We start from the raw sequence: 14797 nt of genomic DNA, 5'->3' as shown, positions 1-14797 counted from the left end.
CTCGTTATCAAATCTCAAAATTCGAACAAAACTGATAAGTGATACGCGTAGTAGCGTCAAAGGGTGAAAAAGTTGCCATAACCACTGCTATACGAAGCGGAGGAGCTTCTCTTCATCCGGAGAAATTTATCGTCGACGCGTGGAGCGTTTCAAAGCGTCCGCGGGCAACGCGTCCCCCGGTCGACGCCAAAGAAAACTCAGCGAGCGTCGCGTCGACGGGCCATCCGGCTGGAAATACGCCGGAGCAACTTCGATTCCCGCGGGGGCGGCTTGGTCTGGAGCGCGATTTACGAGCGGCAGAACTCGCCCTTAAATAATACAGCTATACGCCTACGTCTCGTCGTCGTTGTTCGACGACGGCGACGACGACGACGGCACCACTGGCTGATGTCGTTCCGCGTTTACTTTGTTTCGCAACGAAAACGAGCGTTCACCAGAGCGAGTTTATGATCCGCCGCCGAGAAGCGCAATATCCAAGCTGCGGAGAGTCTGTCTGCCTCGAGGGCCTGCGCTTCCTTCCAGAGGACTTTAATGGATGTTTCTAGGGTAGGTTGTTTGTTAACTTGGCGTTTCGTTGCTGGAAAAAGGGGTTGTTAGCCCGATTTTGGGGGTACAAGTGGATTAAACGGGAAATGGAGGGGCAACGGAAACGGAGATCGAGGTCTTTTGGGTTTCCGAGCTGTTGGAGTTTCTGTTGTTATTAGGCAATGTACAGTGGCTCGCAAAAGAATTCGTACACTTAGCACAGATCATCTTTACGTGTGCGTCTTATACCTCCATTAACATATAACAGAATATAATGTAATTTAGATATTTTGTTAAAGATATAACAAGACACGACGACTGCTGAGACTATATTGGCAGAATTTGAATCCAATCTGGAAATATATATACAAGTCGAAAGATATTTTTTATTGTAAATTTATATTCAGTAAAAAATTAGTATGCGATATGAATAGTCACGTCAAACATATAATAAGCGTGAAAAATGTCCCACTGAATACTCAGAATGTTTCATACGATACACCTAATATGTTCATGAAAGATAGAAGAAGACAAGCGTACGAATAGTTTCCACTGTACATAGTTGGATAAAGAGAATGTTGACGCAAAGTACGAGAAATATAGGAGAAGATCATGATAAATAGCGTTTTGCGATTTTTAGACTTCTTCCTATTGGTTTTGCAATTGATAATATGCTTTCACTGCGTTACTTATGCTCTCGGATCTCCATGAAGTTTCGTAGATTTGTCATCGCTTTTTCAAAGTTTTATAGATCAGTTTGTTCCAATTGTCGACTTCCTTTTCCCTCTGTAACCACCGAGTAATAACGAAATCGGAAAGTCGACAAAAATGCAATTATCATATTTTTCTCGTGTGATTTTCATACGTAAAATATGAAAGATATAATACGTGAATAGGGTCCGATACACCTGGCACAATATTCGAGCAAGTTCATAATACGTGAATAATATGCAAGCACAAGTAAATCAACGTTCGTCACGTGTACAAATAAAAGCAGACGAGATATCCCGTTTAAAGAAAAAACAAACTCCATTACCAATTTTCGCTAAAAATAATTATTTTTATAAAAATCCTCGTTCTATTAACGAACCGACAATCCGCTAAAAATACACCGCTCGTAAAATTTCCTTAAAATTCCTAACAAACTTCCCGCAATGCCCAATAACGTGGATAGCTACTATTTTCCTCGTTGGAGGCGAGTTTTCCGTGCATCGTCTTCCCGCAGACCGTGACTAATCAATGAGTCGCTCTGATAGAAAATCGTTTGTTATCCGAACGCGTCGTTTGATCGTTGGCTCGTGCGCTTAATTACCTGCCCTCGACATTCTCTCTTTTTTTTTCCTCGTTTTTTCTTCCCCTTCATTCTCTTCCTTTTCCCTTGTCGCGTGGAACACGCGTGAACGACGAACAGCTGGCGTCGCCTAAGCGTGCAGACACCAGCACCGGGTAAAAGCGTCATCGAACGTTGCAAGGAGTCCGAGGGCAGACGCACGATCGCGTTTTCCTATCGGTTATTATCGCGCAATTCTATTATTACGATCAGGTTCAAGAGCGACTATATGCGCGTGCACCGAGTTCTATCATTAGATCGTCGGAGTTCACTCACCAGCTGACGTACAACCGGTCTACGTGTTCTCGGTTCATGGACGTGGTGATCGTCTAAATTTGTGGAGCACGACGGGAAAAGATATATCTCACGATACTATAAATTCACTATCGATTTCGAAGACCAAGCTTTAGAAGATGACAATTTCTAGAAGCGAAATTTGCTACTATTTTAAATGGTATTTAAATTAAGCGATAAATGATATAAGAGAAGAACAAGTTTTGAGAAGAGTCGATTTCTAAGAAGATTTGCTACAAAATTTGTTATTAGTTTGGATGATAATTAAATTAAGTGATAAGTGGCATCAGAGAATTTGTTAATATTTTAAATGATAATTAAATTGAGCTATAAATGGTACTATGAATTTAGTGAAACAAACTTTAAGAAGAGTAATGCTCTTAGGAGGTTTCGTATTGTATACATAATTTGTTATTATTTTAAATACCAATTAAGTTAAACGATAAATGATACTGTAAATCTAATATAGAACAATCATTTTCAGAAATTGTTGAAATTATTATGAAACGAAAATATGCCCGTCTATTCTCGTTTATTCGATCGGAAATTTGCGATTGTAATAATCTGCATAATAGACCTGAAGATATCTACTAAGACGTAGATTCAAACAATGTACTGTATTCAGCAAATCCCAGCTCAGCTTGATGACGTAAACGTATCCTAAATCAATTATGTCTCCATGAATGAGATGTTCATCGCCTACATTAATTAGTGGATTAATATTTGGAACGATTTGCGGTGTGACAATGAAAATACTAATAATGAGAAGAAAGGGAAACTACTAGTTATCTGTCGAGGAGAAAATATGAATTTTTTTAATAATACATATAATTTATTTTATGAAATTTCTCATTATATTTAGAATAGACGTTGCTCTGAAGCTTCGACTCAATGTTCGTTTATTTATTAATAAACAATTCAGTCGTCAACGAATAGAAATTATTATTTTCACTATTTCATAATTACGATTGTCTGCAAAAAAGATAAATGTATCTTCTTTTCTCGTATTTCGTTTGAAATGTTCTCTTTGACGATCCCTCTTAAGCTACAAAAAAACTAGTCATTTCGTTTGTTCTGAAGAGAAATACTAAAAAGAGCAGCTTTGACATCATACGTAGCGTAAATAATCGTGTTACACATTTATCAAATGATATCGTCTGATTAAAAAATCAAAGACAGTTCTAACGACGATGTGATCGCATATAGAAACGACGGTTGATCCCAAAGCTTCAGCAAATTTTCTTTGTGCTTTGCGACATCGTTCAATTTCCTCGGGGAGGATTAAACTGTCACGAGATAACCCGCACGATTAGCGTGTTCGGGGAACGCGTACTTTATGACAAAGACGGGCCCGGGGTAGTTGTAGAGAATCGGGGAAGAAAGAAAAAAGAAAGAGCCAAGACGAATCTGACATTTCGTCGTTAGATTATGGTAAGTTACGGTAGGTCATTAATCAACATCGCGACACACTGCAATTAGCCTGCCTTTTAAAAACACGGAATAAAGTTCGTAGACTACAGCTATGCTAAACTCGTTTCGTGCGTTTTCAGGATGAATTTCCGGCTGAAGAAAATTCTTTAAAGGTCGGAAATTCTTTAAAGATGCGGCCTTTCAAACTATTATCGATCTTAAGACAGTTTATTGGATATTTTAAACCAAGAATAATACATATCGATGAGCCTCATTAATTATTTCGCAATTTTGCTCGACCAAGTAATTGTGTTTCTACGTAGTTTGAAAATTACGCAGCAATATATTGGTAGCATTAATTAGGTATTATGTTAATATTACGGAATATAATTGAGTGGTACATTAATTAGTACAGGAAAATACGAAGTTTACATAGGATAGGTATATCTTTTTTCTTTTTTTTTTTTTTTTTACTAATTTAAACTTCAGACTAAAACTGCAAATGCTGCAGGCATTTAATAATTTAATCCTTAATTACTTGCAGTGAATTATATATGCAATTTAGTTACATTGTACGTTACGTAGATTATTACAAATCACGTCGTTCTTTGTCATTTTCGTTTCAAACTATATTGCTAAAACACGTTGGAATTTGTTGCAGACACCAGGTAAAAACCTAAAATATATGAGACACCTGGAACATTCTCTAAATAGATAGTCAGATTGTTTAGATTTGTCTCATTTCAAAATGTTTCGTATAACACGCATGATACATTCACAAACGGAGACTATAAGCATAATATGGCAAATATAATATATTTTATCAATAACATTATTTTCAATAAGCAGATAAAGTTCCGCGATCCTGTGCGAATGAACTTATTACTCGATCTGATGTACAATATCATACGAATGATCGTACACAAAACTAAACTTAATTCGAAGCAACAGCCAGAAGCAATCGGATCTTTGAAAAATGGATGTGCAATACTGGCAATATCACTGGCTGGCGTAGTTAACATATTATTGGCTGTTTGTTAATCGGCTTCCCTTTGGCAGCGTTCACTGGCCGAACGTCGGTTAATTGGCTTTTCTCACTTGTATACGAAAGCTATTCGCGGCAGCGCAGCGTGTCGGGGAAAGCTGCATATCGATTTAAAAGCAACATTAAATGCGAACGAACTCATATCAGCTAATTTAGCCGGAAGTAAAAATTAACAAGAGAAAAGGTAGAAACGATCGTTACCGTTTGTTCCGTAAGAGACGTACGTGATGGAGATAAATAACGCGAGTAATCGTAGGCTGTAAATTAGCCGATCAATAGAAAATTGCTCTCGTTGAAAATTATCAGTCAGTTGGCCGTGGAATTACAGTAATCGGAAAAATTACTTAATAACATTCGTAATGAGCAGTGAAACATACTCGATGTTAAAATGGGTTATCGCGTGCGTAGAGGTGCAAAGGCTGGTTAATTATGCCGGTGAAATAATTAAAAACGGTATTATGCCACTAACTGTGGCGGAAATTATTTGTTGTTTCTCGACTGTGATTAAGTCATACGTGATCGTAATAAATGGAATTTTATTCAAATTACACTGTTTAATTTCAAAAAGTCACAAGAAAGCTGAAACAGAAATTATTATTAAAATAGCGATATCTTTGATGAAGGTGGCACGATAATTCCAAAAGTCAATAGTCGTACCTTTTGGCGACGAATAATTGTTCAATTCAATTAAACTTATACATTAATCTAAATCAATGATTGTATTCATTACGTATAAATGAAAATAAAAGACTTAATAAATTCTGGCGCTAGAAATAATGAACAATGGTACGACGAAATTACCGCTAACAATGGAAAACATTAACCTAATCCAATGGATTCCATCTCCAACGAGATTGCTACACGTTTAAACGAAGAATTGCATAAAGGATTACAAGCTAAATCTCTTAACCATAGAAATTCCTAGAAGTACAACTGCGTTCAATCTGAATCTACAATTCAATGCGAGATAAATTCATCTCGCTGAGATTCTACGATTCTGATCCATTCCATTCCATCGTTCCTTACCGTATCTGGATTAGCTTATCAAAGGGGCTATTCCTATCGTACACTGAATGAAGGGAGCAATGATTCAACAGGGCCATCAGGTTGTTCAACGCGGACTTCATTAGTCGGGACAGCAGAGCGGCTAGAACCTACCTCTAACATCGAATGAATTCAAGGTGCGCATGCACTGATAACGATAATCCGGTGTAAATCGGCTAAACACGACGGTTCTGTGAGGTAACATCGTATCTGGTCCCCTGGCAAGTTTACACAATGATTCTACTCACGCAACGTGGCCAACTGTCTGCCTGTATCGCATGTCCGTGTACTTACCGGATTTTAACACATTGACAATGTCCCAGGTCAATTGGCTTTCTACGTGCAACAATCAGTGGATTGCACGTGTTTGGAAAAATTCAGATTTGTATGTGACGAATATCAGTAAATAGAAATTTCTTTCATCGCCTAGGTTTCTAGATAGTCTAACGATTACTTTATTTCAAATCTTTTGCGAATTTTTAATATATTTAACTTTTCCGTATTTATTATATTTTATACGATTTATCCGTGTAATAACATATGATCGCATTCTACTTTGTCTATTAACGTATCGATATTATTGATATTATTAATTCGTAATGCATTTTGTCTAATAATAAATAAATTGAACAATGCTAAGGCAAACAACGTGAAAACAGTAAACGTATCCTTAAATTTGCGTATTAACGTTTACTTTGATTTAGAAAGTCGAGAAAATGTTGGGTCCGTATAATTTCTTCAAAAAGACATGTAAAATGTAATTTCGAGTGCCGCTTTCTTTCTAAACATGGATCGAATATACCAATTTCGTTGATTACTGAGAAGGAAGTAAAATTGCGAAAATAAGACTAAAAACGCGTGTCATATACACGTGTCTCGACTATAATTTTCATTTTAAAAAGGTGTTAAAGGCGTTAATTTCCAATGCAATGTCGACGATATTAATTTAATTTAATTTATGAAACACGTTGATTAAAGGAAGTAGGATAAAATGGTAAATTACGAAGAGTAGCTTCGTAATGAAGAGAGAGAAAGTGCATCACATGTGCCTGTAGTATTTCAATTCCGATAACGATTTCCTCTGAAAAATATATTACAACGTGTACTTTCAAAAGTAATTTCGTTGATAAATATCAATTTAATTTATAAATCGGATATGCCGATTAAAAGAAACTGGAGAAAATGAAAATTGTGAAAGGTTGTCTACGTACAATGTGCATCACACGTGTATTTATAGTATTTTTATTTGGATAACGGTTTCCGTTAAAGGAAAATGCAGTAGCGCGTGTAATTCCAGATGCAATTTAATCGACGAATATTACTTTAATTTATGAATCACGTTGATTAAGGAAGTGGAGTAACATTTACGAAAGGCACTTTCTCCATAGTAATCGATGCATTTTCAACTTCAGTTCAATATGAATACGACGTGAGAAATGTATATAGCTGAGTACTATACCTACAACTTACTTACAGTCAGTCACAAAAGTATATTATTCGTATATTATTCGTAGTTATATTTGAAACAACATAACTTTTTTTACGATTGGACCGAACCACTCGAGCTTTATTGAGAAACTAAAGGGATTGGTTCACTTAATGACGTGTAAGAGAAATCTTTCTCTTCGTTCCTACCAATTTTAATTTTCCCAAAATTTCCTATACACGTCATTTAACGAAGCAATTTTTCTAGCTTCTCCAACAACTTCAAATCCTTTGCACCCGTTTTTAAAACATTCCATTATTCCATTTTAAAGCCTATGCCAATACTTTATTCACTGACTGTATTTATTTTCACCATCCACACACCAGATGAGTTTGCGAATATGTTTCCTAGTCTACAATTTACTTTCGTCGCATCTTGACGAATAAATAAAGCTACAATATATCTGTATTATCACGTTTCTCACCTGTTATCTTCAATTTGTTTTCCTCGCCAATCAAAAAGACCATCCAATTACAAAGGATTGATTCGAATGTTACGAAAAGTACGTTTAACTAGAAAATTCCGGTCATACATGGACGAGAAAGCGGAACTTGCCAGCAGCCGAAACACGTGAGCTTCCTTCGCATTCCGAGCGTACTTTCGACCGCGAGGATCCACCCGAGAGGAATGCGCGAGTTGGCTCGTGCGCGTTGCAGGAATACGCGCCTTGGATTCCAGACGATCGGAAAACCGGCCAAGAAGTTCGCCGCCCACACACACCGCCGATTACGCTTATCGATGGAACGCGTGCACCGTCGAGAACGCGGTCCACCCGATATTTCTTTCGGTTTCTCCCTACTCCTCTACACTTTCACCGACGAAAGCGGATCTTGCGAATGGCGAACGTAATCATGTACCAACGATCGGAGATTGGTGAATCTGAGAATCGCTAATAAAATACGCTATAAGTTTTCTTCTCGCCGGAACAACTTTATTAATCCAATCTCTATGAAACTGTAGGTCTGATACTATTCTTGAGAAATATTTGTTGTTGCAGATTTTATACAAATCTTTCTCTTGAAAAAATCTTCTTCTTTTCAAGCTTCGTTAGGTTGTAATACAATCTAGAGAACCAATGAAGAATAGTGGCAAATTGTATCGAATGGTTCGAATTTTATGCGGCATGTAGTAGTACGATCTCTTTAGATAGAATTGTATATGTATATCTTCCCTTTTTCCTTTTTGTTTTTGTCCTTTTGTTCTTTTTATTAGGATAGTGTGGTCGAAAAATGGAGTATTTCAAGAAATTAAAATATGAGAAATAATTAATTTGTTCATGTTGGCAAACTGTTATGATACGTAATTAACGATGTATATTTTGCGACTGAAACTATTACACGATAAGATAGAAGGTTTTTAAGAAATTCCGTAATTAATAAGAAAAAATCTACTAGTATAAAAGTGTTCGTTAATCGTAAAATCATACGAGCTTTGTCTCCAAGTAATAATTTTCCAAACTAAAATAATTAGTTTCCTAAGCTCCGATATTAGCGTCTCACCCTTCTACAGTGATATAAATATGACAATAAAATGATTTCAACCTGAGATTTTTAACGATAACGCGAATAAGCTTTAACAACGAGTTATCGCTATCTTATTATTCTATGGCAATCTCTAAAAGAATCCTTATCATTGTATAAATCCTAGAATAAAAATATTCGTCCCATTGACATCCTTTTTCCGTTAAAGCGCTACTTCGAAACTATATCGTAATTCTCATTAATAAAATAACGAACTTAACGTCAAAATAATTTGCTATTCAGCAGCTAAAGAATATTTGATATTCACAACTGGGAACTTGTACATCTGCAGAAAGGATTAATCACGTGCCGGTATTATAACGAGGAAAATCTTATTTCAGACTATGTCTAGAACAGTGACAATGAGGTTCAAAGACAGACTAATCTTGCTACGTTCAACGTCGAGCTATGTCTGCCTTCGATGTATAATTCCTGTTGATTATCGTTACCATTAATCATTCTTCTCTAGTTTTAGAAATTATCGTTTGTTTAAAAGTACTACACTGCTGCTGATGCCTGTCGCATCGAGTAAATCATTTGAATAACGCAATTACTGCATTTTAAGCTCTATAGTTTTCGATAGAGTGATTCGTAAAGATCAATTAGAGCAGACAATGTAACGAAAGAATTATTATTTGTAGTTAAAACGAAGACATTTCACACGAACAAAATTTCGATTCTCCAAATGAATCGCCATCAGTTTCAATTAATAGCGAATGTGTCAAGTGGTTTCATAAATTGATTGAGAATCGATGTAATCTTAAGAGGCATTAAATTCCAAAAATTCTTCCATATTATGATATAAAATATTCAATCCCAATTTGAATCGGTGCTGAAATTCAAATGTAAATTTCATTACAGTTTGTGTTTCATTTAAATCAGAATACTGGCAATAATTCCAACATCAAAATTAATTCGGAATTAATTTAACGTTACAATCGAAGTCAATTAATCCAATCAGTAAATCCGTGTAAATAATATCTGTCACAGGTCTAAGAAAATAACACGAATCAATGGCTAAATCGCGATATAATCTCTAACGCGACTGATAATAGGAAAAATTCGATTAATGCGTTGATCAAGCCTCTCTATTAACCGCCTGAATCATCGATGATCCTCACGAACTAATAACCACTTAAGCCAATAATCATGGCCAACGTTTCGATATTCGCCGATCAGAATTTCGAAAACCACCCAAGCTGAAACTCGATTGCATTCCCTCGTCGCAACTCAATAACCGAACTTGCAGCCAACTCGACATCGCTGTTCGCACGAATAAAAGAATTCGTAGACGCACTTGACTTACCCCTTCGCAGTTTCAGAGTGACGGGATCCGACGAGAGCCGCAGACATTTCAGCACTGAAACAGAAAACGACGAAACACACCAGTCAGGAAAGACGTTGGCCAAAGAGTCGTAGGATGGGAAACGTAGAACAGAAGGAATACATTCGCGGACAGAAATAAATGGAATAGACATAGTTAGTGGAAATAGGAATAAACACGAGATAGCGGAAATACGGCTTGTTTACATAAAGATGTAAATATTGAGTTCAATCATTTACGAAGTAATCTATGTACTACGAGGATACACAATAGACGAAATTGAAGTACAGTAGCGGGCAAAATTTGACAAACACAGATTGAACTTGAAAAGAGAAATAAATAAATATTATTTATACTGCATAATAGCTGACTGTTATGCGATACGATGAAAAATATTTAATACAGAATTTACTGATATGTGTGTATACACGAGTGAATTGTTTGGCAAGCTTTGAATTTTCTTTTATCCGCTACTGGATATAACGGTAGCATCAGTTCGATTAACCACCTCGCATTAGAGTACGAAATATGTACATATCTTGCCAGACAGTGTTGTTGATGATTCATGACGCGCTTCGGCAGAGATATCTTGCAACGCAATGTCGTTCATGCGATGCAAGATAATGGAAAGACATACGAGATATCTCGTGCAACGATTCGCATAAAAATCAGTTCGTGAGACACTGCGTTTGTGAATGTGAAAGGGGTTAGGAATGTTGAATGAAGAAAATATCGCATGAAATAATTCAAAGCATGGTAAAAGGATATACACGATACAACGACCGATGAGCGACTTGCAGTCGTAAACGTTGAAAGACGGGATCGCGCGATGTTTCCTTCGAAGCATCGCATGAACCACATTGCGTGGAAAGATATCTCGTCCAAAGCGTATCGTGAATCGTGAACAAAGGGGTTAATCGAACTAGTATTGTAGATACTAGTGTTATATTCAGTAGCGGACGGAAGAATGTTCAATCCATTGCTCTTCTAAAATACAAACTGTTTTGTAAAATCTTGTCCGCTACTTCTACGTCCACTTTATTTATTATACATCCTTACGGTACACGGATTATATATAGTAAATAATTATATTATTATAGTAAATAATATAGTAAATAATTGAAATTAACGGTTAAACTTGATTGGTATCTACTTCTACTTCCTGCCTACTTGTACTTGTCCCCGACATTAAAAGAGAAAGAGGGATAAAAACTACGGTTAAACCGAGTTGTCACGTGTTTGCAAACGGAATTTACGGGAACGTTGTCCGTTACGCTGTTTTCGGAGAGGCTGGCCGCCTTCCTGCTTGAGATTAACGAGAGAAACGACCTTCTCCTGACGAAAAGGATGGCTCTGGGTCGCAATTTTGCACGATGGTTAAACCGTTCCGCGTGGAACTCGGTTTTAACGCCAGCAAAATGGAAAATTTAGCATGACGCGTTAACGGGATAGGACGAGGATAGGTTTAGACGAAAGAGATGACAAGAATATACGCTTCGGACGGACAAGACGGTATGCCCAGATAGGTCGGTTTAATTAAACCCCGAATTTGTGTAAAACCTCCACCTACCTGGAATATCTCGACTACTGGAGATTGTGGAAATGCTGGGAAACATCTGCTAAAAAGAAATTCTGTAGCTTTGGCTCTTTCTTTTACCTTCAAACTGTCTATGGAAGTAGAAAACATTCTGTGCACCGTTGAGTGAAATGGTTTACAGTGACTCGTCAAAGTATTCGAATCCTTGCTACAGAATCTTTTTATGAACGTATTACGCGCATTGTACCAAATTTTTTGAAATTCCATTGACGCTGCAACGAGACTGCAGCGATTGTAGTAGCAAAATTTGAAAGCAATCTAGAAATGTGTACAGACAGGAAGTTACACGATATTGATAAAAATTAGTATACAACTTGAACAGTTGTATTAAACATACAATTAGTGATAGAGTGGTCTCGCTACATATTGTGGTTTATTAGTATGTGCATAATTATTATACTATTGTAATAATATACAACGTATGTATTAATTGTATTAAATGTACTAATTCAAATATTTTTCTGATCTTTGCCACGCAATCATGGTAACAATAAGTATTATGAAACTTCCATATACATTTTCACATCCGTTTGAAATTGCACCGATATAGTCACGATGCTCCTATCTAATTGCTAACGAGATTTCAAAATGTTTCGTATAATATACACATAAACTGTGTATCTCTCGCTACAACACAAATACCATAGATCTATCGCTATCTATCTGTTTCTATGTTTCCGATCGTCCAAATGAATCAAAGTTTGGAAATATTTGTAGAAACACCAAAGAAACAAAAAGGGGTAAGGATTTTAAAGAAAAAGAAAGGAGTAAAATTAAGCTGGAAAGACGAGTGTTAAGAGGCTTTCGAATCTAAGAGGAATCTAAAGTCAGATCTTAATCTTCGGATCAAAACGTCTTCCACGAAAACTGCAATTTCTACGAACAGAAGGAAGACAATGGAGCAACAAAGAGCTTCAAAGACGTCTAAATCTTGTCGATACTTGAAAAGAGCTCGGACAAAGGCCTCCTAAACCCTCGAAGAACAAATTTACCCGGTTGCAAAGGTTTTCGATAAACTTTCACCGTCCTTCAATCCCGTAAAGCGGATGTCCCGTAGGACGAGGCACCTCCAGCATCTTCCATTTCCGAACAGCAGCTCGGCCAAGTTTACCAATTATATCCACGAAACGCAAACGCGCCGTGCCGAGTCGAACAAACGCGAGTTCACGGTTCACGGAACTGAAATATCGCTTCGTGTTTGTCTGCGATGTCAGCTTGTCAAATTAAACGGGGAACCAGAGGAAACACGAGGCTAGCCGATATTGCGATGCTTGGGCCGCTTTACGCTCGGTTACACGATATCGCTGTTATTCCTTGTGCCAGCCTCCGCGAAACGGGGATTGCCGCTGGTTCGTGCCACTTCCGGAATTTTAATTTCCTCGCCGCTACGTTCCATTTATTCTTTCGCTTCCTTATTTTGTGGACTTTGCTCCGATTCTTTGTATTGCGAATTGTATTAATCTTTTCAGTCTCGTAGGCGTCTTGTATTTTATAATTTAAATTATAAATAATATATATATATATATATATATATATATATAAATATGACAATATAAATTTTATAATACAAACAGACGCTAATAGTCAATCATTTGTTTAAAGTATTTATTTCGGTGAAGGTGTCGAACAATTACCTCCTCACCGATTTCCATCCCCTTGAAATATCTTGTCGAGCTCTCCATTTCGAAAAACTTCTTTCTATACGTATATAGGAAGTTTTAATTTTTCAATTATACGCAAAAGTAATGTACAAAAAATTGTACATTAGCTGTAATATTTGTATATTATTGTTATTGCTCGAATATTCACTTGTGTGTCCAAATTATAACTGCGTTGATTTAGTCGCACCATTATGATTATCGGTATTGGCCACGCCGGCTGACATCATTTAGATAGCTCAACCTCGCCAACTTTTTTCCACTTGGAATTCTGTGACTGGAATTATTTATTATTATTACGTCACTATGAAGATATTAAATATATCCCGTTAGAATTCATAAGGACGTAACTCATCGACAGCTTCACGCGGAATACATACGTACATGGATGTACGATACCAAACATATTTTTGCGTATGGCTCGTAAAAAACTAAAACCAACCACCCGTTACATGTATAGGAAAATGTTGCACAGAATCTTCATCAGACGATCTTGACATCACATTTCAAGGCCATCGAAATCGGTCAGAGGGTGGTAACTATTCGTCAACTTGACCTCTATTTCTATTCTAACAAAGAAGCTAGTATCTATTTTTATTCTAGTAAACAACCCAATATTTCTATCTATTTTATTTTAGTAACCAAGTAGTATCTATTTTAATGTTCATTCATGGTATCGGAGAAAGAATTGTTGAGCTTGCTTCTCGCAATTTTATATTCACGCCTTATTTGATATATTATTTTATTAATAGTAGAAACTTAAAGAAATCCTCTATAAGACTTTCTATTCGATGATTTATAAATAACTTCGGTTTAAAAGAAAAGATGTGTTTTTACGTTAATTTCAGACGTGTCTCTTAAGTTAAAAATATATTGTATTAATAGATGATTAATAGATGCAAAGAACAGAATCATTTCCTACATCCCTTGAACCGTCTCTTAACGAGAAACGTTTACAATTACGAGATTAGACAATGAATTATGAAATTCAATTTTATAGAACGAATAAGGCGATATGTAAAAGTATAGAAGACCTGTGAACGGAGAGATAATTATGACCCAGACACATGGACGATCAGAATTAATCGATCTCTTCCAATTAACAATCTACAATTTTCGGATTAAAAAATCCACCAACTAGACTGACGTTACATTCAATCATCAACGTTTAACAGAAAGAAAGAAAATTCTGACAGAATTGCAAAATGGATAGTAGACGGCCAAAAGGGTAACTGTATCGTCGATATAAAATTGAGCAAGGATCGTTTGGTTTGATGCAGCGGACAGCATTCGCGAGCAACCAGTAATACAGTCAATCAAGTGTCCCATTTCGCGTGCACGGTGCAAATTTAGCGTCGTGTCATCGTAAAATTCTCGCTAATGACCTGCATGGTCGACGTTTCACCCCGTACACGAAATTACCAACGCGATCCTAACAAGCGCAAGAAATTCGTCGAGAGATGGACGTCTGTAAAGAATAGAAACTTTGACAAACTTCGTTGCTTCTAAAGAAAACTTCCGCCTTCTTTCGTTCCTCTGGTCTAACGTAATCCAACGACCATCT

The 14797-nt window shown here is 36.7% G+C and overlaps 1 protein-coding gene across 9 annotated transcripts in view; it reads right to left on the bottom strand.

Moving 5' to 3' along the window:
- The window catches only part of Efa6 (Exchange factor for Arf 6), an 81586-nt gene that overhangs the window by 11539 nt on the left and 55250 nt on the right, over positions 1-14797 (bottom strand). For 7 of the 9 annotated variants that reach the window (XM_069122706.1, XM_069122702.1, XM_069122707.1 and 4 more), the window contains exon 3: positions 9961-10014. The exons of the other annotated variants lie outside the window; for them this stretch is intronic. In XM_069122706.1, coding sequence (XP_068978807.1) covers positions 9961-10014 — 54 coding nt within the window. The remainder of the gene's footprint in view (positions 1-9960; positions 10015-14797) is intronic. 9 annotated transcript variants of the gene reach the window in all.

This window comes from Bombus flavifrons, chromosome 10 (genome assembly GCF_040668555.2).
Source record: "Bombus flavifrons isolate JBK064 chromosome 10, iyBomFlav1_principal, whole genome shotgun sequence".
In the NCBI taxonomy this organism is placed as follows: domain Eukaryota; kingdom Metazoa; phylum Arthropoda; class Insecta; order Hymenoptera; family Apidae; genus Bombus; species Bombus flavifrons.
The sequence above is the reverse complement of the archived record's forward strand: the minus strand, read 5'-3'. Positions and strand labels throughout refer to the sequence as shown.